The 27,344-nt window shown below is 35.1% G+C and overlaps 2 protein-coding genes and 1 long non-coding RNA gene across 4 annotated transcripts in view; 1 reads left to right on the forward strand and 2 right to left on the reverse strand.

Moving 5' to 3' along the window:
• The window catches only part of uvssa (UV-stimulated scaffold protein A), a 36,725-nt gene extending 18,227 nt beyond the window's left edge, over window positions 1-18,498 (reverse strand). Inside the window, exons 1-7 of one of the 2 annotated variants that reach the window (XM_051859934.1) lie at window positions 18,312-18,498; window positions 17,954-18,075; window positions 17,289-17,619; window positions 16,020-16,140; window positions 12,853-13,173; window positions 12,616-12,725; window positions 11,921-12,049 (exon numbers count right to left, since the gene is read on the reverse strand). In XM_051859934.1, the coding sequence (XP_051715894.1) occupies window positions 11,921-12,049; window positions 12,616-12,725; window positions 12,853-13,173; window positions 16,020-16,140; window positions 17,289-17,619; window positions 17,954-18,063 (1,122 nt within the window). In that variant the 5' untranslated portion in view covers window positions 18,064-18,075; window positions 18,312-18,498. Of the gene's footprint in view, window positions 1-11,920; window positions 12,050-12,615; window positions 12,726-12,852; window positions 13,174-16,019; window positions 16,141-17,288; window positions 17,620-17,953; window positions 18,076-18,162; window positions 18,182-18,311 lie in introns of those variants that run through there. The other variant, XM_051859935.1, reaches the window with a different exon arrangement.
• Window positions 18,499-18,734: 236 nt separating this feature from the next.
• Window positions 18,735-19,664, forward strand: LOC127494215 (trypsin inhibitor ClTI-1-like). The gene is made up of 4 exons (XM_051859936.1): window positions 18,735-18,940; window positions 19,122-19,162; window positions 19,250-19,359; window positions 19,452-19,664. Exons 1-4 carry the CDS (start codon window positions 18,904-18,906, stop codon window positions 19,495-19,497), a joined length of 234 nt encoding a protein of 77 aa, XP_051715896.1. The 5' UTR covers window positions 18,735-18,903; the 3' UTR covers window positions 19,498-19,664.
• On the reverse strand, window positions 19,523-25,532 carry LOC127494216 (uncharacterized). The gene is made up of 2 exons (XR_007924828.1): window positions 22,665-25,532; window positions 19,523-19,855 (listed from the first exon to the last, which is right to left on the reverse strand). It is a non-coding gene; the product is annotated as an uncharacterized LOC127494216 (long non-coding RNA).
• Between the last annotated feature and the right edge of the window lie 1,812 nt (window positions 25,533-27,344).

Here is a 27,344-nt window from a genome sequence, read left to right on the forward strand (position 1 = left end):
GCCTTGACTAGAAGAGAAGTCATGGTTTCTCTGATCTTAAGTGTGTTTATGGTCAAGGTAAGCTGGAAAGCTTTAATACGTCTCATGGTTTGAAGAAAGTTACACTTATTAATCTGTATACGACATATTTGATTTTACACTATGAACAAAATTTTACTTTTTTTAAGATTTAAAAATATTTTCAGTGAATTTTGAGCAAATATTGTGTAAAATAAGCACTCATTTAAAATACTCTTGAATTTTTTTTTTCATGTTTTTGAAAGAAGTCTCTTCTGCTCACCAAAGGCTAAATTTTTTTAATCAAAAATACAGTAAAAATTGTGAAATATTATTACAATTTAAAACAGCTGTTTTCTATGTGAGTAAAATGTAATTTATTCCTGTGATCAAAACTGAATTTTCAGCATCGTTACTCCAGTCTTCAGTGTCACATGATCCTTCAGAAATCATTCTAATATGATGATTTGCTGCTCAAGAAACATTTATGATTATTATCAATGTTGAAAACAGCTTCAGATTTTGTGGAAACCGTGATATACTATCATTCAAATGTTTGGAGTAAGAAAAAATTGAAATTAATACTTTTATTCAACAAGGACACATTAAATTGATTTAGGTGACAGTAAAGACATTTATAATCTTACGAGAGATTTCTAATTCTGTAGGACCATGTGACACTGAAGACTGGAAAATTCAACGTTGCATCACAGAAATAAATTACATTTTACAATATATTCACACAGAAAGCAGCTATTTTAGACTGTAATATTTTACAATTTTTACTGTATTTTTGATCAAATATGAATTCAGCCTTTGTGAGCATGAGAGCCTTATTTCAAAAACATTAAAAATTCTTAATTATTCCAAACTTTTGTCCGCCAGTATAAGCAAACAATAATGTATACACTACCGGTCAAAAGTTTGGAAACATTACTTTTTTTAATGTTTTTGAACGAAGTCTCTTATGCTCATTAAGGCTGCATTTATTTCATAATAAATACAGAAAAAACAACAATATCGTGAAATATTATTACAATTTAAAATTATGGTTTTCTATTTTAATATACTTTAAAATATAATTTATTTCTGTGATCAAAGCTGGATTTTCAGCATCATTACTCCAGTCTTCAGTGTCACATGATCCTTCAGAAATCATCTAATATGATGATTTGATACTCAGTTATTATCAATGTTGGAAACAGTTGTGTTGCTTAATATTTTTTTGGAACCTGTGATACTTTTTTCAGGATTCATTGATGAACAAAAGGTTAAAAAGAACAGCATTTATTCAAAATATGAATCTTTTCTAACAATATAAATCTTTACTATCACTTTTTATCAATTTAACACATCCGTGCTGAATAAAAGTATTAATTTCTTTCAAAAAAAAGAAAGAAAACAAATTACTGACCCCAAACTTTTGAACAGGTCGTGTATATTGTTACAAAAGATTTCTATTTTAAATAAATGCTGATATTTTTTAACTTTTTATTCATCAAAGAATCCTGAAAAAGTATCACAGATTATAAAATAATATTAAGCAGCACAACTGTTTCCAACATTGATAATAAATCATCATATTAGAATGATTTCTGAAGGATCATGTGACACTGAAGACTGGAGTAATGATGCTGAAAATTCAGCTTTGCATCACAGAAATAAATTATATTTTAAAGTATATTAAAATAGAAAACCATAATTTCAAATTGTAATAATATTTCACAATATTATTGTTTTTTCTGTATTTATTATGAAATAAATGCAGCCTTAATGAGCATAAGTTCAAAAACATTAAAAATAGTAATGTTTCCAAACTTTTGACTGGTAGTGTATGTCTTATTGGCGACAATTCAATTGTGAGAAAACATTTTATGTCAGCATTACTATGAGCCACCAAGATGGTATTTTTATTACTCCTTAAAAAAAAACAAAAAAAAAAAAAAACACACATATCGATCAACCACTATATGTGAGGCCTATTATCTGTATCCGTACCACAAACAATGTGGATAGTTACACGCCAAAGTTCAATACATAGGGTTACCAACTCTAAATGTGTTCAATGATGATTTAGCAAACACAACTAATTCAAAAAATAAAGCTGTATAATCATATTGTGGGTGTCTTTAAGTGCCGAAGACGAATGGAAAGCAGGCGGCAGGTGAGCTTCATTCCCTCTCCCGCCGTCTCATCCATCACTGGCGCTGTAAGTTTTGTTATCACTCTAACACTAATCAAAAGAGAAAACTGTCACTGCCACTGACCTGTGGAACCTCCCAATTATGCTCTTCAAGAGTGACAGCAGCACTTAACTTCCACTGCCGGGTAAATGACCACCATCAATCTACACTGAATAGCAATGAGCCACCGGGCTGCAAATGATTTTTTTTTTCTTTTAAGGTACAGAAATCCCCAGCCTGGAATTTATGAAAGGTGAAAAGCAACTCAAGGCTCTTTTCCCCCTCCTCCGTTCAGGCCTGGGGAGACGACGACGTCTGCATTAGTGCTAAACAGAATTTATGCCTTTTAATTTACTCAAAAGGTGCTTAAGCGGCCCGTGCGCTACAATGCATAACAGAATGCCAGTTTTTAAATATGGGGGTCGTTGATATAAAATGGTTTATATAATCTGTGTGCCCTTCCTTTTCGAGGGCACTGCTAAAGCGCTCGACTCCAGCGTTCCTTTTCCATTTATTCTGTCTAATTGTCTCTGTGACGACCTCAATATAAAGTACTAAAGATTCTAGCTTGCTTTGCTTTCGCTTTTTATTTTTCATTATTGCAGGCGGGCTATGTTGACAATTCCAGATTGAGGTATAAACTGTCTTTGCATGAGGTCTCAATTACGTGCACTGATGGCGTTGATTCAGAAATGAGCACGAACACACACGTATCTGTGCGCTTTCTGCGGCTATGAAATGAAATAATCCCTACACCTCACATTTTCAAGCCCTGTAGTCTCCTTTCACACATTGGGACAGATTCAGGATGATCAGTATGTTCACTGTAACAACTGTAGTCAGGCTAAAAATTTGCATTTATTACACACAAAACTGCATATTTCACCCACTGTTGATACTTCAGAGTTTAAAGGGTTAGTTCACTAAAAATGAAAATTCTGTCATTAATTACTCACTCTCATGTCGTTTCACACCCGTAAGACCTTCGTTCATCTTCAGAACAGATATTTTTGATAAAATTCGATGGCTCAGTGAGGCCTGCACTGACAGCAAGATAATTAACACTTTCAATGCCCAGAAAGCTACTAAAAACATATTTAAAACAGTTCATGTGACTACAGTGGTTCAACCTTAATGTTATGAAGCGATGAGAATACTTTTTGTGCGCCAAAAAAACAAAATAACGACTTTATTCAACAATATCTAGTGATGGGCGATTTCAAAACACTGCTTCATGAAGCTTTACGAATCTTTTGTTTCGAATCAGTGGTTCGGAGCACGTATCAAACTGCCAAAGCCACGCCCCCTTGTGGTGAACCATTGAAATTTCGAAACGTTTATGACGTAACAAAGCTTCGTTTACTGGAATCACGTGACTTTGGCAGTTTGATACGCGCTCCGAACCACTGATTCGAAACAAAAGATTCGTAAAGCTTCATGAAGCAGTGTTTTGAAATCGCCCATCACTAGATATTGTTGAATAAAGTCGTTATTTTGTTTTTTTGGCACACAAAAAGTATTTTCACCGCTTCATAACATTCAAGGTTGAACCACTGTAGTCACATGAACTGTTTTAAATATGTCTTTAGTACCTTCTAGGCATTGAAAGTGTTAATTATCTTGCTGTCAATGCAGGCCTCACTGAGCCATCGGATTTCATCAAAAATATCTTAATTTGTGTTCTGAAGATGAACGAAGGTCTTACGGGTTTGGAACGACATGAGGGTGAGTAATTAATGACAGAATTTTTGGATTAACTAACCCTTTAATTAGTGATTTCCGCATTTTTCATAGTATTTAACACATGTAAACAGCACTGAAAATAGCCAATAGAGTCCACAGGGAAACAGAGAAACAGGAAAACCGCTGCCAACAAAACATTCTACTTAAATTGAAACATCAATCAGTCATTCTGCAGCTAATTACAATCTCTAAACATCATTTCAATCTCACCTAGACCTTTTTATGCCTTGTTGCGACCAGATGAAGAACAGATTGTTTATTCATCCTGTCTTTATTTAACCCAATGCAGTTACTTCCTTGATAGATTAAAGTACATTAAAAAATACTTGCACAATGGAAATTGTAGGCATTATGTTTAAATCACTTTAATTCTGTTGTGATAAAATCAGCACTGTCAACCTGCAAAGGCAGGATTATAATTCTCGGACTGGAGCGTGTGGACACTGAGAATGAGTGTGTTTTTGCTGACGCAGGTGTTGCTGACATTTGAAGAAGAAGACCACCTCCAAGTGTCTCTTTTGCATTTAAAACACTCATTCTCTTGGCTTCCGCCACGATTTGTGTGTGAGGAAAACAAAACCCCTGACAATAAGGTAAAGTAGCCCAGAAAAGTTTCCAAAGAATAATACAAAAGATATAGAGAATTTGATTCTTTCATATAGTTCACAATACAATATCAACTTAATGATTATATACTGAAACATGCCAAAAAAACATGATTTGAAAAGAACCAAATTATGTAATAATCATAAAATAAGCATCATATTTAAATGAATGTATAGACTACATTTATTTACTATTACTAAGTAATATAATTTAGTATAAACTTAAAATAAAATGTAAATTATTTAATATAAACTGATCTGCTATCAATAACTGAATATTTTATTCAATTAACATTAATAATGTTTTGTGCTTTTTGTGTTACTGCATTTTCACAATGCTTTTATAGAGTTTATAATGGGTATAAAAATGTGTAATTAACAAGATAAAAAACATTTAGAAATGTAAATGTAAATGCTGGGATATTGTACCTTTAACAAGCGTTAGTAAAGTTAACTAAAACTAAAATCAAAACCATAAAAAACATTTTTGTTACTTGAAATAAAATAAATGTTAACTGAAATAAAATAAAACATATTTATAAAAAATAAACAGCTAGTTTCAGCTAGTTGCCAAACATTTCTTAATTTTGTTTAGTTTAAGCATCAGACTAACTGCAACAATTAAAGACATTTTTAGATTTTTTTTTGTCAAAATGGCTGAAAAATCACATTTATGACTATTGATATGAATCATTTATCACTTTTGACCAATAGGTGGCGCTGTCTGTAAATTATTATGGTGTGGTCAACGTGAGGAGACAATGACACATAAAAAGTTTGGTGTCAATATGCCAAAGTATTGCAGAGTTACAGCCTCAGAATCAGCTTGGCACCATGCCATCAAATTTATCGACGCGTTATTGGAGAACGGTTTGGTCGATCAAAAAGTTTTTAATAACTTTTTGCCGGCATGGTCTAAAGATGATCTGAGCCGACTTTGGTGAAAACCGGACCAGCCGTCTAGGAGGAGTTCAAGGAGATGAAGGAGAAATTCAAAATGGTGGACAACAATTTCTACCAAAAGTGTCATAATTGGTATCATTGTTCTCGGCATTACCCAAAGAATCTATTAACACCAGTTTCATTAGAATACGCAAAATTAATCAACAGCTATTCGCATTTTTTATTTTTTTATTTCATTATACATTTTGACCAGAATGTGGTTATTCCGAAAGTACCTTCATGGTCCTGATGACACATACAGAGTTTCATAACGATACACTAATGCGTTTCCAAAATACAGCATTATACAACAAAATTAAAAATGGCTGATATGGAAAAATTTGGTATTATTCGACTGCACTGAATTAAAAAAAGGCCAGTTTTATTTTTGATTTTTGGGCAAACTATTCAGAAATTATAAGCAAAAAAAAAAAAAAAAATTCATATCTCCTGACCAGTAGGTGGTGCTGTGCCAAAATTCTGCACATAGCCTCAAGTCATGCTTGTGATGACATGTATCAAAATTAAACTCAATTCACTAAAGCGTTGCAGAGATATAGCCTTGCATCCAATTTGGCGTGCTCTTCATCGAATTCCTTCGCACATTATTCGAGAACGGTTGGGTTTATCAAAAAGCTTTTAATAACTTTTTGCCAGCATGTTCTGAAGACGATCTGAGACAATTTTGGTGACGAACCATCTAGAAAAAGTTCGAAAAGTAGTTTTTGGGTTTTTTTTGAAAATTTAAAATGGTGGAAAAAATTTCTACCATATTGAGCCAAAGAATTTTGAGGATCGAATAGCCCTTACGGTTCAAAAGTTATTTGCATAAACATGAGTGCAAATTTGGACAGTTGGTGGCGCTAGAGGGATTGAGTTAGAGACTCCAAAACAGCTGATGCTAATGTTTAGACTGTCCTCTATCTGTGTGCCAAATTTCACAACTGTTTACCATACGGTTCAATGGGCTGCCATAGAATAATAAAAACTATAATAACACAGTCTCTAAGCTCTCTGACTGGACCCATCAGCAGACATGTACATATTAGAATAATGTAGAATATGTAGACAACGAGTGGACAGCAGGCAGACATCTGCAGTGAACTCTATTGATCACGCGGTGGCCTCCGGCCTCTACCCTGAGACCAGTCCAGATAATGAGTTTCCGGTTAAATGTCCCCCACTTACGAGGAAAAACACATTCCAGCAGGGCTAAAGTGCTCCTCGCGCCCTCCAATATATTTTGTACGGTCTAATTAACTCTGTAAGCAATCTCAATTACTTTGTGCCCAGGGAAGCGTCGGCCAGGCACACTCCTTAAGCAAGTCTGTTATCCTTTTAAAAAATGAGCCGAGGAGGTATAGCCTCGGACAACTGAGCCCTACACTTCATTTGTCTTTGGCCAAGTTTGATAGCTATGCGTTTAAAAACCCATTCAATCTTATAAACCAAAAATTAAATGTACTCAGCTGTGATGGTCCTCTGTGCATCTGCTATTTATATGCTAATCTCCTCTCTTACGGGGAAGGTCTCGCAAATTATTACGGCAAACCAATAACTCAGGTGTATGGACTAGCGGGCAAGCTGACCGGAGAACAGAATGAAATGCGCTTTGTCACGAGGACACGTTCTAGGCAGTCTGGAGTGAAGTTTCCTGTCATATCTCATTTTGAAAGCACATTATGTTGCGTATGTATATGTATATATATAGCATGTTATTGTTTTCAGTAATTAACCCATCTTTGTCCTGGAATTTATTTGTTTTGGAATAATAATGTGCACCAACAGTAAGCACAGGAACATGCACAGTATTAAAAAACTTTTTAACTGCATTTAATGTTTAATCAGTGCTGGGTGGATTACTTGCAAACTGAAGTTACTGATTACAACTTACATGACGAAAATTGTAGTTAGTAATGTAATCTAGATTACTAATTTTAGTTAATATATTCTAACTACTTTTTGATTACTTTTGACATAACTCTAAAGGGGTTTATAATTTATTGCCATTGTGTGAATAATATGTAATCATGTAATCCATAAAAAAGTAACTGTAATCTGATTATGGGGATTTTAAAATGTTATATAATCTGATTACAAGTACACAGCAAAATCCCCGGAGTTAAATCAACTCTGCTCAGAGAACATATGGTGCTTCTCTACATAGAGTTAAAATAACACTGAAGCAGAGTTAAATTTAATGAGATAATATGCTGTTTGTGGAGTTGTTTAATCAGATTTTAAGAGATTTAATGTCTTTTGTCTTCAGTTGAGTTCATCTTAGGCTGTGGCTGGAAGTCAGTTGTAGTTCTTGTGTTTCTCTTCAGTGATTCTGCTTGTTAACAGCAGGTGTTCATCACTAATGCTCAAACATCACTTAATCACTTAATTATCTCATTAACTTCATTAACTCTGCTTCAGTGTTACTTTAAAACTATATAGAGAGGGACCATATGTACTCTGAGCAGAGCTGATTTAACTCTGGGGATTTTGCTGTGTAATGTAACCTAGATTACTTTTTGATTATTTTTGACATAACTCTAAAGGGGTTTATAATTTATTGCCATTGTGTGAATAATATGTAATCATGTAATCCATAAAAAGTAACTGTAATCTGATTATGAGCATTTTAAAATGTAATATAATCTAATTACAAGTACTAAATTTTTGGAATTTGATTATGTAATCCAGGGGCCAGTTATTCAAAAGTAATCTGATCGGATTTCGGCTATCGGATGGGATAAAATCTTGAAAATGGATTGTTCAGAAAGAAAAAAGGATTTTGAAATCAGATTAGATCACAAACTTTTAGTACTTTTTAGTTTTAAAAAAAAAATCTGGATTATACTGATCCCATCAGAAGGGTGGATTTCAGGAACAAAAATGTAATAAAACTTTAAAACATTTATCATGTAATATACATACACACATTTTTATATTTTGCATTTAATAGGTTTAACTGTTAAAAGTAATAAATTAGAAGTAGACAATATTTAGCCTTTGGGTAGCCTACTATAAAGTAAAAAAGAGATTTTGGTGCAATAAAACAATCCCCAAACAGCTGTAAAAAATATTATATTTCATTCAAAGTGTTTTTTTTTTTTAATCACTGCTTGTAAACTACATTCTATCAACATGTCCCTTCAGGGGCTCCGTAGAGCACTAGTAATCCAGATTTAGTAATCTGGAAAAGTGTGTATCTGAATCAGGGTGATCCAATCCAATTTTTCTTTGAAAAACCAGCACAAAAGTAAGATGGATTACCTGATCCTGGATAGCAAAACATAGGATTTCCAAATCCAGATCATTCTGATCCAGATTAAACTTTTTGAACAACTGGCCCCTGATTACATGTAATCAGTTACTACCAACACTATGTTTAATTATTTAATTACACTGTGTTTAAAAATACCAGCATGTGATGGTGATTAACATGGTGATGATTAAACACTGGATAATTCAGGATAATGGGCCTTCATGTGCTGGGAGTTCAGATACTGAGTACATTTTTGTCATGCATTAGGTATCCTGAGTACACCTTATTATTAATATGATTATAAACACACAGAGAGACCAAACTGCAGTTTCACACAGTGAGCTAGTTGCTCCCAAAAATGTATTTGATCACTAAAGTCACAATCAAATGTATGACTGTCATTGCTTTACACATTTTACACACTGTCATCACATTTCTTCATCAGCATCTCAATGTAACCAGCTGGTGATATTAGTGGATATACGAAGTTAGTTCACACAAATTGTTTATTATTTTTTGAACCTGAAACTCATTATGGTGTGCTAAAGGCACATCAAAAAATTATAAATAGTCATTTTACACCTTTCTCAGTCAGCAGGAGTTGAAAGCAATTTTGCCCATGTCAGAGCAATGATACAGGGAATAAAGTAATGGAATGCTTTTAAGGGTAAAAAGGAAAAACTAATTATGATAAAAGCCTTTTAGCTGTTTCTTTATCACAAAGCACTGACTTTTTGCATTGAAAGTCGTCATGGAGAGTGATAAACCTCTCTGGCGTGCCGTCAAGTGCTTTGTCAATGTCACGCCCCTCCTTTCTCTCTACACTGTCTGTTCTTTTCGCCCAGTTAAATAACATGTGTCATAATGATGTGTCTTCTAACTGCTCGCTGTGTGCCATTCCACCCTAGAGTGAGCAAATCTCCATGAGCACGTGAGCCTGGAGCGAATCTCCTGGTGTCGACGCAAAGATGTTCGACCAAACAACAGTGTAATCCAAAAATGTACACTACACAAATATTCTCAACTGTTCTCATCTCGTAGTACACATGGATCTCGTGACCAGCAAACATTTTCTTCTCAAGCACACTATTTAGACAAAACTAATGTGTGAGGAAAGGGCGCCCTCTTCTGGGGATATTACAGAAACTCAAGACTACAATGGAGGTGTTTGTGACACTGATATAGAGAATAACTGGAACCTTGTAGAGCTTTTTCATGCTCAAACAGCAACATTACACACTAAAAGACGAACAGGTCCTTTTTAAGTAGGAAAGATTACGATCTGGTTTTGATGTAGAGGTCAAAATTTAAAATGTAGCTATCAAAATTGATATAACATCACAAATAGAAAACCGCTGTCAGTCAACTGAAGGTCCAGAACCACACAACACAGATGCTTTCAATGTAGGAGGCGCTCAGTTTTACAGGGAGTCTAGTACTCTAAGCACTGTTTAACCCTTGTGCGACTTTATTGACATTTTTGTCTTTTTCAGTTTTGTTGCTTTGATCATTTTGCCTGTATTAATGCCAACTGCATAAATTTTGGCACAGGTGTGTATTTTTATTGGAATTTTACTATTTCACCCTCATTTCCTTTAATAAATCTATTATCCACTCAGGACCTGAAGAACAAAAATGTCCTCATTGAAACTGCAATTTTTTTAATCCCAGGGTCATTTAACTATAAAACGATGCAGTCTTGTTAATAGACTTTCATTCTGCTGGCAAGGCTTCAAAATTAAAATTTGTACTATTTTTTACCAAATAGTGCCATTTTCTTAGGTTTGGCATATAAAGCAAATACTCTCTTTATTCATGATTTCTGCTTCCGCATATTATAGACAGGGCGTAACATGAAATTGGGGGCTCGTCCGGGATTTGAACCCGGGACCTCTCGCAATTGGATAAATTATGCAACTATAATTGTGTGGTTGTGTTGGTGTGGAGGTCAGAGTGAGGTTTGTATGTGTGTAATAAAAAAAATTGTGTGTGTGTAATATTTGAAAGAGAAAAACTCTACTGCAAATGACAAATCCAACCACTGTGTGTACCAGTGGAGTTTTGCTGGCATCTAATGGGAAAATTCGATACTGCGCCCAAACAAAATCTTACTGAAAGCTAATTTTTTGAGATATCAACCTCTAATTGGAAACACAACTTATTTAGATTTATGACTTTCATTTTCTAGCAGTTTTAGAGTTCAACATGTTTCATAAAATATATATTTTATATAAAATTATGTTCATAGATCATTTTCATAAATTTAAACCTCTATAACTTTTTTTGGGTTTCACTTTTTAAACTTTTACTCCCAAACTACAAGTTTTTATGACAGTTTTTGGTCTTGGACATTTTTGTCCTCTATGGACCTATGTGTAACTTTTTTTAATTGTTAGTTCACCCAAAAATGAAAATTCTGTCATTAATTACTCTCCCTCATGTCATTCCACACAATCTTCGTTTATCTTCAGAACACAAATTAAGATATTTTTGATGAAATCAAATGGCTCAGTGAGGCCTGCATTGACAGCAAGATAATTAACACTTTCAGATGCCCAGAAAGGTCCTAAAGACATATTTAAAACAGTTCATGTGACTACAGTGGTTCAACCTTAATGTTATGAAGCGACGAGAATACTTTTTGTGCGCCAAAAAACAAAATAACGACTTTATTCAACAATATCAAATGAGGGGTGATTTCAAAACACTGCTTCATGAAGCTTTACGAATCTTTTGTTGATTCACGCTCCGAATCACTGATTTGAAACAAAAGATTCATAAAGCTTCATGAAGCAGTGTTTTGAAATCGCTCATCACTAGATATTGTTGAATAAAGTCGTTATTTTATTTTTTTGGCGCACAAAAAGTATTTTCGTCGCTTCATAACATTAAGGTTGAAACACTGTAGTCACATGAACTGTTTTAAATATGTCTTTAGTAGCTTTCTGGGCATTTGAAAGTGTTAATTCTCTTGCTGTCAATGGAGGCCTCACTGATCCATCGGATTTTATCAAAAATATCTTAATTTGAGTTCTGAAGATGAATGAAGGTCTTACGGGTGTGGAACGACATGAGGGTGAGTAATTAATGACAGAATTTTTATTTTTGGGTGAACTAACCCTTTAAAATGGCAGACTTTCCTTCAAAATCAGTGCAAAAAAAACCCCCAAATCTGTCTGGAAGAACAATCTCACCACTCTTCTCTCTCTGTTCTTGTAGTCTATATGAAGATCCTCATGTTTTCTCAAGGCATGATCCAGTGACTTCTTTAACTCGGTGGCTCTCCTCATCAGTTCTTCCTCAACGCCTACCTTTGTAAAGACCTGTAAAAGACATTAAAAATCGCACAATAAACAACTTCATACAGGTAAATAGTACATTTATGAGATGTATGAAAGAAAAACAGAGCACACTGCATGGAATACTGTATCTCAAGAAAGAGACAACCAAAAGTTAAAGTGTCCATATAATGCTACTTTAAAGGTTCCTAATTTTGTTTTGGTGTCTCCTAAAACAGGTTTACATTCATCCAAGGTCAAAAACACTTTAATTTTCTCACAATATCCACTGCAGCATCAGCTCTTTTCTCACAGTGTCTGAAATGGTTTGATAAAGGATTCAGTCTCTCTAAACCCTGCCTTTCTGAGAGCCTACTCTGCTCTGATTGGTCAGAGGGCCCAGTCTGTTGTGATTGGTCTACATTGCTGTGATTGGTCAGACGGCCAATTTAGAAACAAATTTACATTAAATTGGACTAAAAATGCAAAAATAAAAATGTCTTGTGGAAGAGAGCAGCTTGGACATTCTGCTGAACATCTCCTTCTGAATAAACAAAGACAGATTTTTAATTTTGGGATGAATGATTCCCTTAAGAGGTCGAAGGGTTTACCTGGATCCAGGACTGCACCACAGGCAGGTGTCTGGTTGTGACGAGTCTATGGAGATCCCTCACTGTGTTCACCAACGCCTCGTTCTCTTCTGTCTCTCTCACTTTTAAATCTGCAGACATGATTCAGATGGTTATTCACAAAACCTCCCAATATGAGCTCCAATTCCATGCCATGCTATGACATGACGGAGGGCACATATCATCAGACCGGCTATGAACACGATCAGTCAGACGCACCTGTGCACACATCGAGCTCCAGCTGATATTTGTAAGACATTAAACCAGTGCTGCGGAGAAACGCATCCTCTTCAGGAACTTGCTCCATGTCACTCTCGTCACTAGACTCGTCTGTTTGCCCTCCATCGTTCTTCTTCTCTGTCATCTTTCCGTTCTGCTCATTGCTCAGGTCTTTACTGCAGCAGGGCTGGTCAGATTTGTCCTCGGCTCCCGTATTAGAAACTGCTGCTTCCTCGTTAAACAGGTTTAAGTCATCGGTTGCAAGCAGTTTTATGCAGTTGTTCATCTCAGTCAAGGTTTCCTCAATCCCAGTCGTCATTTCTAAATGAAAGAGACGGAAAACAAGCATTTTATCTGGGATGAGAATGCAATGTGTTTGCAAATACTTACTCTGGCACTAATTACAGAAATAACATATCATTTTTCAAAACTCATTCATCACAGGCTGTCCAATGTTCAGAACCTTTTCAAGGGCTTTCACAGAAATGAATTATTAAATATATAGTACAAAACATGTGATATACTTTTCATTATGGTACACATAAATATATCACTTTAAAAGGGAAAAGTGTTAGAGTTTTGAAAAATTACATCAATGTTTTAATAATAAGTAATAAACTTAGAAAAAGAAAACTTAAAAAAGAAATAAAAGTAAATATATTATTTGACCTACCTTTTACTTTTCAAGCAAGTCAATAACTACTTTTGGCCAAATCTTTGTAGTCAAGAAGTTATTAATTGAAATTACTTTTTTACAATATTATATCTAAGATTACCTTTTCCAGGATATGGTTCATTTATTTTACCGCATGTCCTGGAAACTGTCCCTCGATGTTTAACCATCATAAAAATGATCTGCTTAACAATACTGATATTGATTAATATTGAATCTTGGCGGAGCTTTGGAAGCTTAACATATTCAGTAAAAAATTTAAAATGCTTTATTGTAAACTTAGACTTATAGTAATACAGGTAATGGAATTTAAAATGTACACAAAGTTTACATGCACATTATCTAAATATTCTTTAAATATTATTTAAAGCACTAGAAAGTGATTTAATCCCAGAAACTGGTACAACAAATGCTATAATACGAGTCTGTCGGTGTGATGTGTCGTCTGTCAGCTGATCTGATGTTTGATACTGTAATGACGATGAACGTAATTTTACATAAACAACTATTTATATGTGTGAAATTCTGCGGTACAGCCAGACTTCCGATACAAAAACAGAGATTGGATGAGTAATGTTTACTTTACTATCAAGAATGTGTGGAAATACAAACATGGCAACGCAGATGCTTCAGTGTTATGATGTCACCAGCTCTTTATCATGGATAAGTAGTTCCACTTCCAGGAATTTGAAGTTAATTACTCAGCGAGCACATGTGACAAAATTTTGGACAAGCCGATAGTGCACTTCCACTCCATTGGCTCAATGACTGTAATGTTACTGTGCATTGTGAACATATTGCCAGCCCTTAAAGGGACTATATGTAAGAATTTTTATGTATTCTTTTATTTTTTTATGTCCCTGATCCATGAAAATGACTAAAACATTAGAGTAGATGGCGATGTCACTTTGTAAAGAAACACTATGCACCTATAGACTGAACATGTAACATGCATGCGCATGACGTCACCGTTTTCAGTAATTCACGTTTTTGTAGTTTACACAGAGACGATAACTGTATCGTTTTCAAAAACTTGCACTTTGAAACCTGTTTTCAAAAGTTTGCATTTTTGGGCCACTAAAATGCTGCTGTCGTGTAAATGAACGGCCAAAATGAATAAAAAATGTTTTGTTTTGTTTTTTTAAATGATGTCATGTTAACAGCCCCTCAGAGGAGAAGTTGGATAATGGCATTAAAAATTTAATTTATATAAAATAAATGTGTGTAAATATATAAAGATATAATGTAGAAAAGTTTTTGAACGGAAAGATTTTTAAATGTTTTTAAAAGAAGTCTCTTCTGCTCACCAAGGCCGTGTTTATTTGATCCAAAATACAGTAAAAATTGTGAAATATTATTACAATTTAAAATATCTGTTTTCTATGTGAATATATAGTAAAGTGTAATTTATTCCTGTGATCAAAGCTGAATTTTCAGCATCATTACTCCAGTCTTCAGTGTCACATGATCCTTCAGAAATCATTCTGATATGATGATTTGATGCTCAAGAAATTAATACTTTTATTCAGCAAGGATGCATTAAATTGATCAAAACTGACAGTATAGACATTTATAATGTTGCAAAAGCTTTATATTTCAGATAAATGCTGTTCTTTTGAACTTTCTATTCATCAAATAATCCTGAAAAAAATGTACGCAACAGTTGATGATAATCAGAAATGTTCTTCTGAAGGATCATGTGACACTGAAGACTGGAGTAATGATGCTGAAAATTCAGCTTTGATCACAGGATATAAATTACATTTTAACATATATTCAAACAGAAAACAGTTATTTTAAATTGTAAAAATATTTCACAATATTACTGTTTATGCTGTATTTTGGATCAAATAAATGAAGATTTGGTGAGCAGAAGAGACTAAAAAACTTTGACATTGACCGGTAGTGTATAAATAATTCTATAATTATTTTATTATTATTTTAGTTCTCATTAATTTTATTAATTTATTTTCATGTTTAAAAGGTAACAAGTACTTATGTGTAGATGGACGGATTGTCTTTGACAAACGTTTTTTTCTTTCATAGACATTGGGACAAAACCCGTGGCCGAGTTATCAGAAGAACTGCACGTCCTCAGCAGCATACTGTACAAACAGAGTTCACTGTGTTGACTTATCACAGCTATATCACTGACGTTAACTAGCACTTCCATCCTACTGCTGACCTGCTTGTCAGGTCAACTACAGGTCTTCGGTCTTATTAGCATGTCAGTATCGCCTCAGTATGTCATAAATGAAAGTACAGTCAGTGGATGCTAATATTTTTTCTACACTCTTTATTTGCATTGAACCTTTAACATCCATAGAATCTTTCCATTGGAAAAAGTTCTTTAGATTATTAAAATGTTCTTCAGGCTAAGAAAATAAAATGGTTCTTTTAAGAACTGATCACTGAATGGAACCTAAAAACCCACTTTTGGACGCTTTATTTTTTGTTAGTAGAGCTGCCATTTTGTGAACATAAAAATGTTTACCTTCCATCTCCTGTTTGGCCTTTTCAAGCTTCTCTTTGTAAATTCGTTCCAATCTCTTCTGCTTCTCCTCTTGTCTCTTTCTCTCCGCCAGTGTTCTTGCTTCAACATCCTGAAAATCCACCTGAGAGAAAGACACAATGTGTTTTTGTGACAAATTTTGTTAACCGATAACATCAAGTGCACGAAAATTAGTCGCATAATCTGCAGTTCATAGTCTAAAATGTATTGATTCTTTATAACACGCAATATTCGTGTAGAAATGAACAATAATATTGGAAAACGAAATAAAATACTATTTCTTCTTCAATTGTTCATGAGCTTTGATTATACAGCTAAACTCTTTATTTGGGACGAATAAGGTTTTTAAAAGTGTAAAAAAATATAATGGAGATATAATTAATTTTTAAGTTTTATTAAGTGTTAACAATGAGATTATGTGGTTTTTATAATCAATTAACACTGCTTTTGTCATTTATTACAAGATTTGTCACCAAAAAAGTCATTTGGTTTAACCAAAATTTCGGTTTTACCGAATGACGATATTTTCAAACAATGCTAACAGGATGATATCTAGCTAGCTAACAAAATGACAATCAAACATTTTATATTTAGTACAAGTTTTTAAAATATTACAATGTTTTATAGCGGTTGTACCGAATGACCTGATGTTTCGGGACATGCGAATGAGCAAGTTAAGAGAGAGTTAGTTACTTTGCTTCACGACCATGTGGTCCTTTGCAGGTGTCTGAATGATGTCACATGATATTGATCACATGACTTGATCCATAATAGTCCCTTTATATTGGTTACTCCGAATAACATCAATGAAATTCACTTTTCCGGACATTCTTTCTCATAACAAAGCAGCTACTTCTACACATAATTTTGCACTATGTTGATATATGATGTTATAAAATCATGCCAGAATAAAAATATATACATTTATTACATTTTAAGATATTTTAATAGCAAATAAAATGGCTGTATTGGTCTTTGGACGACACTTTTGACACTTCAAAATCTTTAAAATACCTTTATATGTAGGAAAATATAATTAAAACCTTTTGGATTCAATAAAAGAGATCTAGTTGTACTTCCTTACATACTTTGGATGTCATATCTTTGTTTTTTTTAATTATTAAGGCCTTTGGACAAAAAAATTACCCGTCATGTCATCAACCCAATTACATAACAACAGTGACGTGTTCCAGGGTGCAAACTGATGTTATTAAATACTGTAATGAAAGAGAGGTGCAGCCAGATGAATACCTTTTTAATCTGCTTAAGAAAGTGATATCCCAGTGACAGTTTCTTATACGCCTCTCCGTACATGGCGTGCCATGACTGCACTGTCTGAATGGCAAGAGTCCTGAGCTTTCTCGCCACCTCTTTGGGTGGAGGCAGCGGCTGCTCGGCGTCGGTCTCGACTGTAAGCTCCAGGAACTCCTGAAAGTTTGTGATGAGAAGACCTCTGAAGTGATGTGACCGGCTGAAGATCTCGCTGACCATCTGGAAGGCGGAGAGACGGATCTCTGCGTGCTCTTGGTTCAGCTGGGTCATAATCAAGTGGTAGAAATGATCGATGTAGTCATTGGAAACTCTGTGGTTTAAAAAGAGAAGAGGCGCATATGGTCATCCAGTGCTGCATTATGGACACAAAAACACTATACAAACACACAGGCACATGCTGATTTTAAACTACTTGTTTATAAATGTACTGTGTGTACCTTAATAACTGATAAATAAATGCTGGGCAAGGCCAGTCAATCATCCTGTGACTAGACAATCAGTTCTCTATTTCCAAAGAAAGGCTTTGGGCAGAGCTGGTGACAAATACTATTTAACTAACCAGCATTGTACTGTGATAATGGCACGGCTGTCTGAAATGTCAATTTGTGGAAGCAACTGTTTGTGAACAAAACTCTCCATCGTACTTGCAAATTTTCTTCACTTCCTTCATTTTGTCTTGATTCAACTGTGGTTCTCCAGAGGTTGTCAACTCCTCAACCAGTTGTGAGAGCTTATCCCGCATTGTTTGGTCCATCTTGACATAACCCTAAAACAGAATGAACAGAGGATGAAAGTATGGATCAGTACAACCATCACTGAGAAATAGTTGCTCCTCTATGTCATCATTACTCACTGTTACTTCTTTATAGTTATGCAACTGCTGTTTAGATAGATAGATAGATCATACAGTGTGCTAGTGACATAGAGCTTCTCATTTCATCTGACTGACTATCTGAAGTGAATCTTTTCTCCGTTAGATAGGACAAATGACACAACACGTACCTCCTCATCCACCTGCTGTAATGGAAAAACGTTTTATTAATTACTGGTATAGTATAAAATGTATATTTCCGTGTGGGAATGAAGTGCACTCATCTCAGTGTCTTTGGTGCGAATGTAAACAAAGCTACAGCTAGCAAACGTAGCAGTGAGGAGTCCGCCATTTTCAAAATAAAAGTCGCGCTCTAGTGTAAAATTGACAGATCGTTAATATAATTATATATATTAATTATTTGTATATGGGTGTGCGTATTACAGTTACATGCGAGTCGATTATGATTGTTGACGTTGCTTAGTGAGCGTTCAATCAATATTCATTAGTATTATCCTTAGTTGTTATCCGTCACGCTGACACCCTCCCACTTACTCACGTCTGGTTGTCAGCCAATCAGTGAGGCAGAAGGTCGGGCAGCGTAATGAATATTCAAAAGCCAAGCCTTGGGCGTAGTAGGAATTGAGTGTGACGCACTTTGTAAATGTGTAACTTCTCTGTGGGTGGGAGTAATAAACCGTAATAAAAACAGCAATAAAAGGCTCTCACCACACCTGAAAGTGATTGAATACATAGTCAACACATCGCTGTATACAAACAATCATGCTGGGACGGATTTTTCTAGTGTTCTGCTTGGCAGGTGAGTTTACAACTGTTTTTGTCAATAAGGACCATCAAAGTTTGATGTTTTGAGACGTGTTTTATAACAAACGATATTTTTATCTTTAATCCTTCAAACCACAATAATTATAAAGCAGACTCTTCATATCACGTGGTTAATTATGTTTTTGTGTGTTTCATTTTTATGTTCTTATAAACAGCTATGGCAAGTGCAGCTGTGATCCCTGATGGCTCTATAGTGGTGGGTTGATGATTATAACTTCTTCATTATTATATAATATTTAACCACTACATGTATTTAATGCATTCTGTCTGCTTCTCTTGACAGCCAAAGTGCTCTGAATACTTCCTTCCCATGTGTACTCGGGAATATAACCCTGTGTGTGGAACTGATGGAGTGACTTATCCAAACGAGTGCATGCTGTGTCTGGATAATATGTAAATTGAGTTTATAATTTTTCACTTTAAATGCTCGTATTGTTCTTATTAGTGTTTTATTGAAAACTTGTTGTTTGGCTGTCTTGTTGTAGGGAGAAAAAGGTGAACACGGTGATCTCCAGGATGGGAGAATGCTGAGGAAAATATATAATAGTCATGTATATTTGGGTTCTGACATGAAGGCCGGAACCACCTGCTGCTTTTCTTTCTTTTTAATGATTATAATGTTGAGATGAAGTATTCCCTGTTTTGTGTGCCCTTTTTAAAATTGTTCTAATTCATAAATAAATCCTTTTATGTAGCAAGCCGTTGCTTTTGTACTTTTTGTCTTGAGTTTAAATACTCATTTCTCAGCTGAATCTGTCAAACAAACGGACACAAAAGTGTATTAAAACTCTTGGCGGTTGTTTGTAATGACACTAGAATCAAGAGTAAACTCTAGCTAGGACAGCGAGACCTTATTCAGTGAGGTAATATGAATATTGTGCATGTGTACCTTTTGCTTCAAAGAGAAATGAGTGATGGATTGATGTGTGAATTTCAATGGTAATGTCAAAGTTTGATTTAACGGTCTAATTTGACTTCTAGTAGAGCCTTTGAGTGATGGGGAAAAGAAACTGAGGAAACTTTCAAATCATGTAGTCAAAGTCCAATGGCACAAAAACAATTTTTCAAATGATGCCAAGCCGTTAAAACATCACAGGATTACACTGATAAACAGTCGAACACAACATTACTCCCACTGCACGAGCCAATCATCTTCTACAGTGGCGTGATATCTCGAAGGCATATCAGAGAACAAACTTTTCGTCCCATGGTCTAAAGAAATCATTACCCTGAATATTTACAGCAAACTTTTGATGGCCTATGGCTATAACTAAGACATTAAAAATGTATTTTTATTACATTGTAGAAGATAATTTCATACTTCTGTACAACTTTGAGGTGATCATTCATGACTCATAATCACTAAAGAACATCAAATACTGCTGTTGATTTAATGCAATAGTGAGTCTGTGAGTCGAACTTGAGGACTGTTTCTCTACTTATGCAAAAATATCATTTATAAAACTGCTGTTGTCTAAATATTTTAAAGGGGTGGTTTATTATGATTTCACTTTTTAGTTAGTGTGTAATGTTGCTGTTTGAGCATAAACAACATCTGCAAAGTTACGACGCTCATTCTCTGTTTAAGGACTACAACGAGTTTCTTCCTGGGTTAGTGACATCACAAACCCTAAAATTTACATAAACCCCGCCCCCGAGAACACGCAACAAAGGGAGTGTTATGCCAAGTTTACACTACAGGATTTTAAGCCCGATTTAAGCCTGATAACAAGCTCGCCGACAGGTCAGGCAGTGATCGGGGGAAAATCAGCGAGTGATCAGCGCTCGCCAATCTTTATGTGTGAACTACTCAACGACACATCAAAGAGGCTCGCTGGCGCGTCGTGGACGCCAGACAAATATCTAGCATGCTAAATATCTGGAGCTGTCGGCCGACTCCATATCCTGTGGTGTCACGTGTCGCGACGCAACAGCCAATGAAATATACACTGATGTCTAGCAATAACAATCCATTCAAATATAATTTGCCGACGTTTATTCATATCAGATACACACTGAGTAAGTAACTATAAAGCTCACTCACTCTATTGTTCTCCCAGTTCACCGGCCACATGTATTTCAGGTCTGGACAAATGGATGAATTCATGTTATTAAGATCAAGGTCATTATATAGGTTTTTAAATGACAAAACACTTACTTGCACATATTTGAGAATCCGAATATCAGTGGATGACATGGTGAGAAAAGCTATACATCTGTGATACATACACAACGACTTCAAGACTCCACAGCAAGTCATGTAGTCTGAACAGCACAGCGATCTGCCGATGTTTAAAGTCCTGTAGTGTAAACTTTGCTTTAGAGAAGAGGAAGAGTTGTTGTAGTAGAGTGTTGTTGTCATGCCGTCATTTTACGCCGGACTGCTTCACAAACGAGGGTCAATTCAACACAAAAGATTAACATGACGGCACATGCTAGTGGATGAGTTGAATCAACTCCACAGCAACTACATAAATTTATCCACTAACCATTCAGAAACGTCTAAAAGTTGTAACTTCTTCCTGAGTCTCTCCATCAGTGTCGACTCCGGTTTGAACAATGTAAGGCTGAACACCGTTACTGACAATCCTCATTTTGGCTGCGTGAGATTCTCCAGCTTTGTTGTTGTTGAGCAACCGAAGCGCGAGCTGTTAAAACTCCGCCCTCTTCTGGAAAGGGGGCGGGGAGCAGCAGCTCATTTGCATTTAAAGGGACACACAAAAACGGCATGTTTTTGTTTTTGTAGCAGATATTTATACATCATAATTTAAAAAAAAAAAAATCATTAAATGAACAGCCTTGGATTAGACAAGACAGATAAATGGGCAAAAATATTTCATAATATGTGTAACATTTTTGTACTTTTTACAAAACAGTTTCTTTGAAGAAGCGCTGAAGAAAACAGTTGAGCAGTTTTACAGGAACTGAATGATTTGGCAGAATCAGAGAGATTAAACTGAATATGTTATCCATAGTCACCCAACTCAAGTGATTATTTATTTGTCTTTTTCATTTATAGATATTAAAAAGGTCTGCAGTCTAAAAATATTTTTATTAAGTTTAAACTGGAGATAAAAACAGTGCAAACATCAGTGTAACAATTCACTTGTTCTCAATGGTTATATACAAAATGCTATAAATCTTCAGGTGATCATAATCAAACAATCAATCAATCAACATCACACACACCTAACAGCTAAATTAAAGAAATCTATCAAACTAAAGGTGTGTAGTAAACCTCCCTTTGTGTGTGTGTTTGTGTGTGTGTGTGTGTGTGTGTGTGTGTGTGTGTGTGTGTGTGATGAATTGGTGGGATGGACGGTCCACTCCCATTAAGAGGCGGATACAGTACTGATATAAATAGGTGGATCATTTTATCACTGATCGTCAGATTTAGCGAGTTCACTCTCAAGTCTGGAACAATGTTTGTACGTGGAGTTGTTCCCTGTTTTGTGTGTCTTTTTTTAAAAGTGTTCTAATTCATAAATAAATCCTTTTATGTAGCAAGCCGTTGCTTTTGTACTTTTTGTCTTGAGTTTAAATACTCATTTCTCAGCTGAATCTGTCAAACAAACGGACACAAAGGTGTATTAAAACTCTTGGCGGTTGTTTGTAATGACACTAGAATCAAGAGTAAACTCTAGCTAGGACAGCGAGACCTTATTCAGTGAGGTAATATGAATATTGTGCATGTTTACCTTTTGCTTCAAAGAGAAATGGGTGATGGATTGATGTGTGAATTTCAATGGTAATGTCAAAGTTTGATTTAATGGTCTAATTTGACTTCTAGTAGAGCCTTTGAGTGATGGGGAAAAGAAACTGAGGAAACTTTCAAATCATGTAGTCAAAGTCCAATGGCACAAAAACAATTTTTCAAATGATGCCAAGCCGTTAAAACATCACAGGATTACACTGATAAACAGTCGAACACAACATTACTCCCACTGCACGGGCCAATCATCATCTTCTACAGTGGCGTGATATCTCGAAGGCATATCAGAGAACAAACTTTTCGTCCCATGGTCTAAAGAAATCATTACCCTAAATATTTACAACAAACAGGACAAGCTGGTTTTAAACAGACTTTTGATGGCCTATGGCTATAACTAAGACATTAAAAATGTATTTTTATTACATTGTAGAAGATAATTTCATACTTCTGTACAACTTTGAGGTGATCATTCATGACTCATAATCACTAAAGAACATCAAATACTGCTGTTGATTTAATGCAATAGTGAGTCTGTGAGTCGAACTTGAGGACTGTTTCTCTACTTATGCAAAAATATCATTTATAAAACTGCTGTTGTCTAAATATTTTAAAGGGGTGGTTGATTATGATTTCACTTTTTAGTTAGCGTGTAATGTTGCTGTTTGAGCATAAACAACATCTGCAAAGTTGCAACGCTCATTCTCTGTTTAAGGACTACAACAAACGGCTGGTAGGGACTACAACGAGCTTCTTCCTGGGTTAGTGACATCACAAACCCTAAAATTTACATAAACCCCGCCCCCGAGAACACACAACAAAGGGGGTGAGGCCATGTTGGGCTGCTTTAGAGAAGAGGAAGAGTTGTTGTAGTAGAGTGTTGTTGACATGCCGTCAATTTACGCCGGACTGCTTCACAAACGAGGGTCAATTCAACACAAAAGATTAACATGACGGCACATGCTAGTGGATGAGTTGAATCAACTCCACAGCAACTACATAAATTTATCCACTAACCATTCAGAAACGTCTAAAAGTTGTAACTTCTTCCTGAGTCTCTCCATCAGTGTCCGACAATGTAAGGTTGAACACTGTCGTCATTTTGGCTGCGTGAGATTCTCCAGCTTTGTTGTTGTTGAGCGACCGAAGCGCGAGCTGTTAAAGCTCCGCCCTCTTCTGGAAAGGGGGCCAGGAGCAGCAGCTCATTTGCATTTAAAGGGACACACACAAAAACTGCGTGTTTTTGTATATTTGTTTTTGTTAAATGTGCAAAAAATATTTAATAATATGTGTAACGTTTTTGTACTTTGTACAGAACATTTTCTTTAAAGAAGCGCTGAAGAAAACAGTTGAGCAGTTTTACAGGAACTGAATGATTTGGCAGAATCAGAGAGATTAAACTGTAGGGTACAATGGGGCAAAAGGCGCCTTTGATTTTATTTTCCTCTAAACCACTAGATGGCACAAAAACTTGCCGCAGCACTTTCCTAAATATCCGCTTTTCAAAATGCATGTGCAAATTTGTCTGATCCTTGACTCGATCGCGGGCAGCAGTGCAAAGTTGATTCTGAGGTAATTTGATCTAATATTTGATGTTTTTTTAAAATGTTGTAGATTAAAGTAGCAAATAAGAATCCATTAATTTAATGTTTGTATTTTCAGACAAAGGTCTTCTTAATGATTTTCAGTTTTGTTCGAGGTAATTCAAGCAACAGTTTTTCAATAACGGAAGAATATGTAAAAGTATGGCATTTGGGGTAAAAAGCGCCCCTGCTGTTGGGGCAAAAGGCACAATAATTAACATGATAATGAATAGCTGACTAACTTTTCCATTTCTTGACATGACATGGTTAGATTCAGATGGCAAATATCATATATCAAATTGGGTATTCATCTTAGAGATAATACCCATATTTATAATGAAACAATCATATTTTAAAATATATTAATCATATCATAATAAAATATAATTTATTGTTACTACTGTAAATCTATATTAGGCTATTATGGGATCTCCTTCAATGCTTTCAGAATCTTTACTTTTTAAAATAATTTTGTTTCTGTATTTATATTTTATATATAAAAATATATATCACATAGACCTATTTTAATTAAGTATATTTATTGAAAAATGAATTCTTTTATTTATCAAAATAAAAACATTATTTTAGCTAAAGTACTCGTATAAATACTGTGTTTCTTTTACCCCATGTGTGGTAAAAGGCTCCCCTCACCACCTCATACATTTATAAGATTTTTAAACAAAATTTACCACTTTATGATTTTTTTTCACACAAAATACATTGCTCCATCAATGTCCAATACAAACATATATATTTTTCCTGCAATCATATACTTTGAGAGTAGTGAAAAGCACAGTTTTTCTTAAGGTGTGCCTTTAGCCCCGTTGTACCCTATATGTTATCCATAGTCACCCAACTCAAGTGATTATTTATTTGTCTTTTTCATTTATAGATGTGAAAAAGGTCTGCAGTCTAAAAATAGTTTCATTAAGTTTAAACTGGAGATAAAAACAGTGCAAACATCAGTGTAACAATTCACTTGTTCTCAATGGTTATATACAAAATGCTATAAATCTTCAGGTGATCATAATCAAACAATCAATCAATCAACATCACACACACCTAACAGCTAAATTAAAGAAATCTATCAAACTAAAAGTGCGTAGTAAACCTCCCTCTGTGTGTGTGTGTGTGTGTGTGTGTGTGTGTGTGTGTGATGAATCGGTGGGATGGACGGTCCACTCCCACATTAAGAGGTGGATACAGTATTGATATAAATACGGGAATCATTTTATCACTGATCATATTGTCAGATTTAGCGAGTTCACTCTCAGGTCAGGAACAATGTTTGTACGTGGAGTCATCGTCCTTCTCTGTGTCCTAGGTGAGTAATATAATAATTTCATTCACAAAAACAACTGATATTAGGATCATTTGTCACATGAGAACCTGCAATATACACTGATACTAACAGTCTTGCTTCATAATGAAGAGTTTATTGTTTCGATAAAGTCTGCACCTTCTTCAAAGTCTTAATTCACCTTTGCTAAAGTAGGACAAATGAAAAATGTGTAAGATTTAAGTCACGTTCAGACATTTTTAAGTTTGATTTAAGGGATGGTTGGATGGACAAAACAATTAATTAACGTGTATGTTATTTCCTCTTCCATATCATGATAAACTTTAATCCTTGTTTTTTCTTCTTGACACAAACAGTGACCATATCTGATGGAGAGGTGAGTATATAAAGACTGTAGAATTATTTCCCTCCATGTTCAAATAACTGTTATTTTAAATGTTATTTTCTGTTTATGTCACCAGCTTATCGTGTGCCCGATGCACTATTCACCCGTGTGTGGATCTGATGGAAGAACATACGGGAATGAATGCCTGCTGCGTGCTGCCAGCCAGTGAGTTTAAACAAAGTACTGTAGGTTTAAAAATTTTTTTTTTTTTTTTTTTTAGAGTTTAATCTTCAATTTAATCTCACTCTTTTTTTAGATCATCAAGGAAACACATCTACGTTGTGAAGAAAGGCCCATGTTAAATAAACATCTGCAGGAGTGACACAGGAATGGCACCATATTTCAGCTTGACAGAGCTTTAGTCAGCATTATTGTACTCGTGTCTCATTCATTATAACCTGAATGTGTAACGGTTTAATAAATGCTGTATATTGAAGCTGTTCTGTTTGGTTCTGTTTTCTCCCTCGAATCTTGGAAAAACGAGATAAAATAGGTGAAGATTTACTTTGAAGGAGGCACACAGACCATAACTAGAGAGCAGAATATCATAAAGGGTGTGTGAGCTTTTAATAACTCAGTCATCAGTTGGAAACGGGCGCTGCGGGAGAATGATCGAGCAGAACAAAGACAGTGTAGTACCATAACATTCTCTAGTTTATTAAGGAAGAAGGGTCATATTTAAAGCAGAATCCTCCATGATGTCCAGACCGTCCAATCACAGTGCTCAAAGATCAACCCCTACCATATATGGCATATTAAGAAATATAATAAGATGTTCGAGTGTATAAGTGTGTCCAAGGACTAGTTCTTATTTTGTCTTGGTGTGTCTATGATGTGCAGATAACACAACGGAAATAAGTTACACAAGGGAGTCTTACACAAGAATGGTCAAAAGTTGAGTCTAAGAAATAATATTACCACGGAGAATGCACCACTAAAAACCTCAAGTGCGTTCCAGTCGACCGTAAGTGCCCTGCGAAGTGGACAGCACAGGGAATAAGGGAACATGGATACATCACTTCACAGGAAGTGGAAAGGAAAGCTTACCCACCAATCATTGCACATCTCTCCAGTACTTTAATTAGTTTGAATCAAATAAAGGCGGTGAAAATGACTTGATGCTCCAGCGTTATTATTGATCTTTATTAATCCCACATGTGGTTTATATGTGGCTGTTTAAAGAGTAACACTTCATTTTACAGTGTGTTTGTTACATGTACAGTAGTTACTATAGTAATTACTATAAATTTTGCATAATTGCATGCAACTGACACTAATCCTAAACCTAACCCTATTGTAAGTACATGTATAGTTAAAGGGTTAGTTCACCCAAAAATGAAAATTCTTTCATTTACTCGCCCTCAAGTTGTTCCAAACCTGTATGAGTTTCTTTGTTCTGTT

Source organism: Ctenopharyngodon idella, chromosome 14, assembly GCF_019924925.1.
Source record: "Ctenopharyngodon idella isolate HZGC_01 chromosome 14, HZGC01, whole genome shotgun sequence".
In the NCBI taxonomy this organism is placed as follows: domain Eukaryota; kingdom Metazoa; phylum Chordata; class Actinopteri; order Cypriniformes; family Xenocyprididae; genus Ctenopharyngodon; species Ctenopharyngodon idella.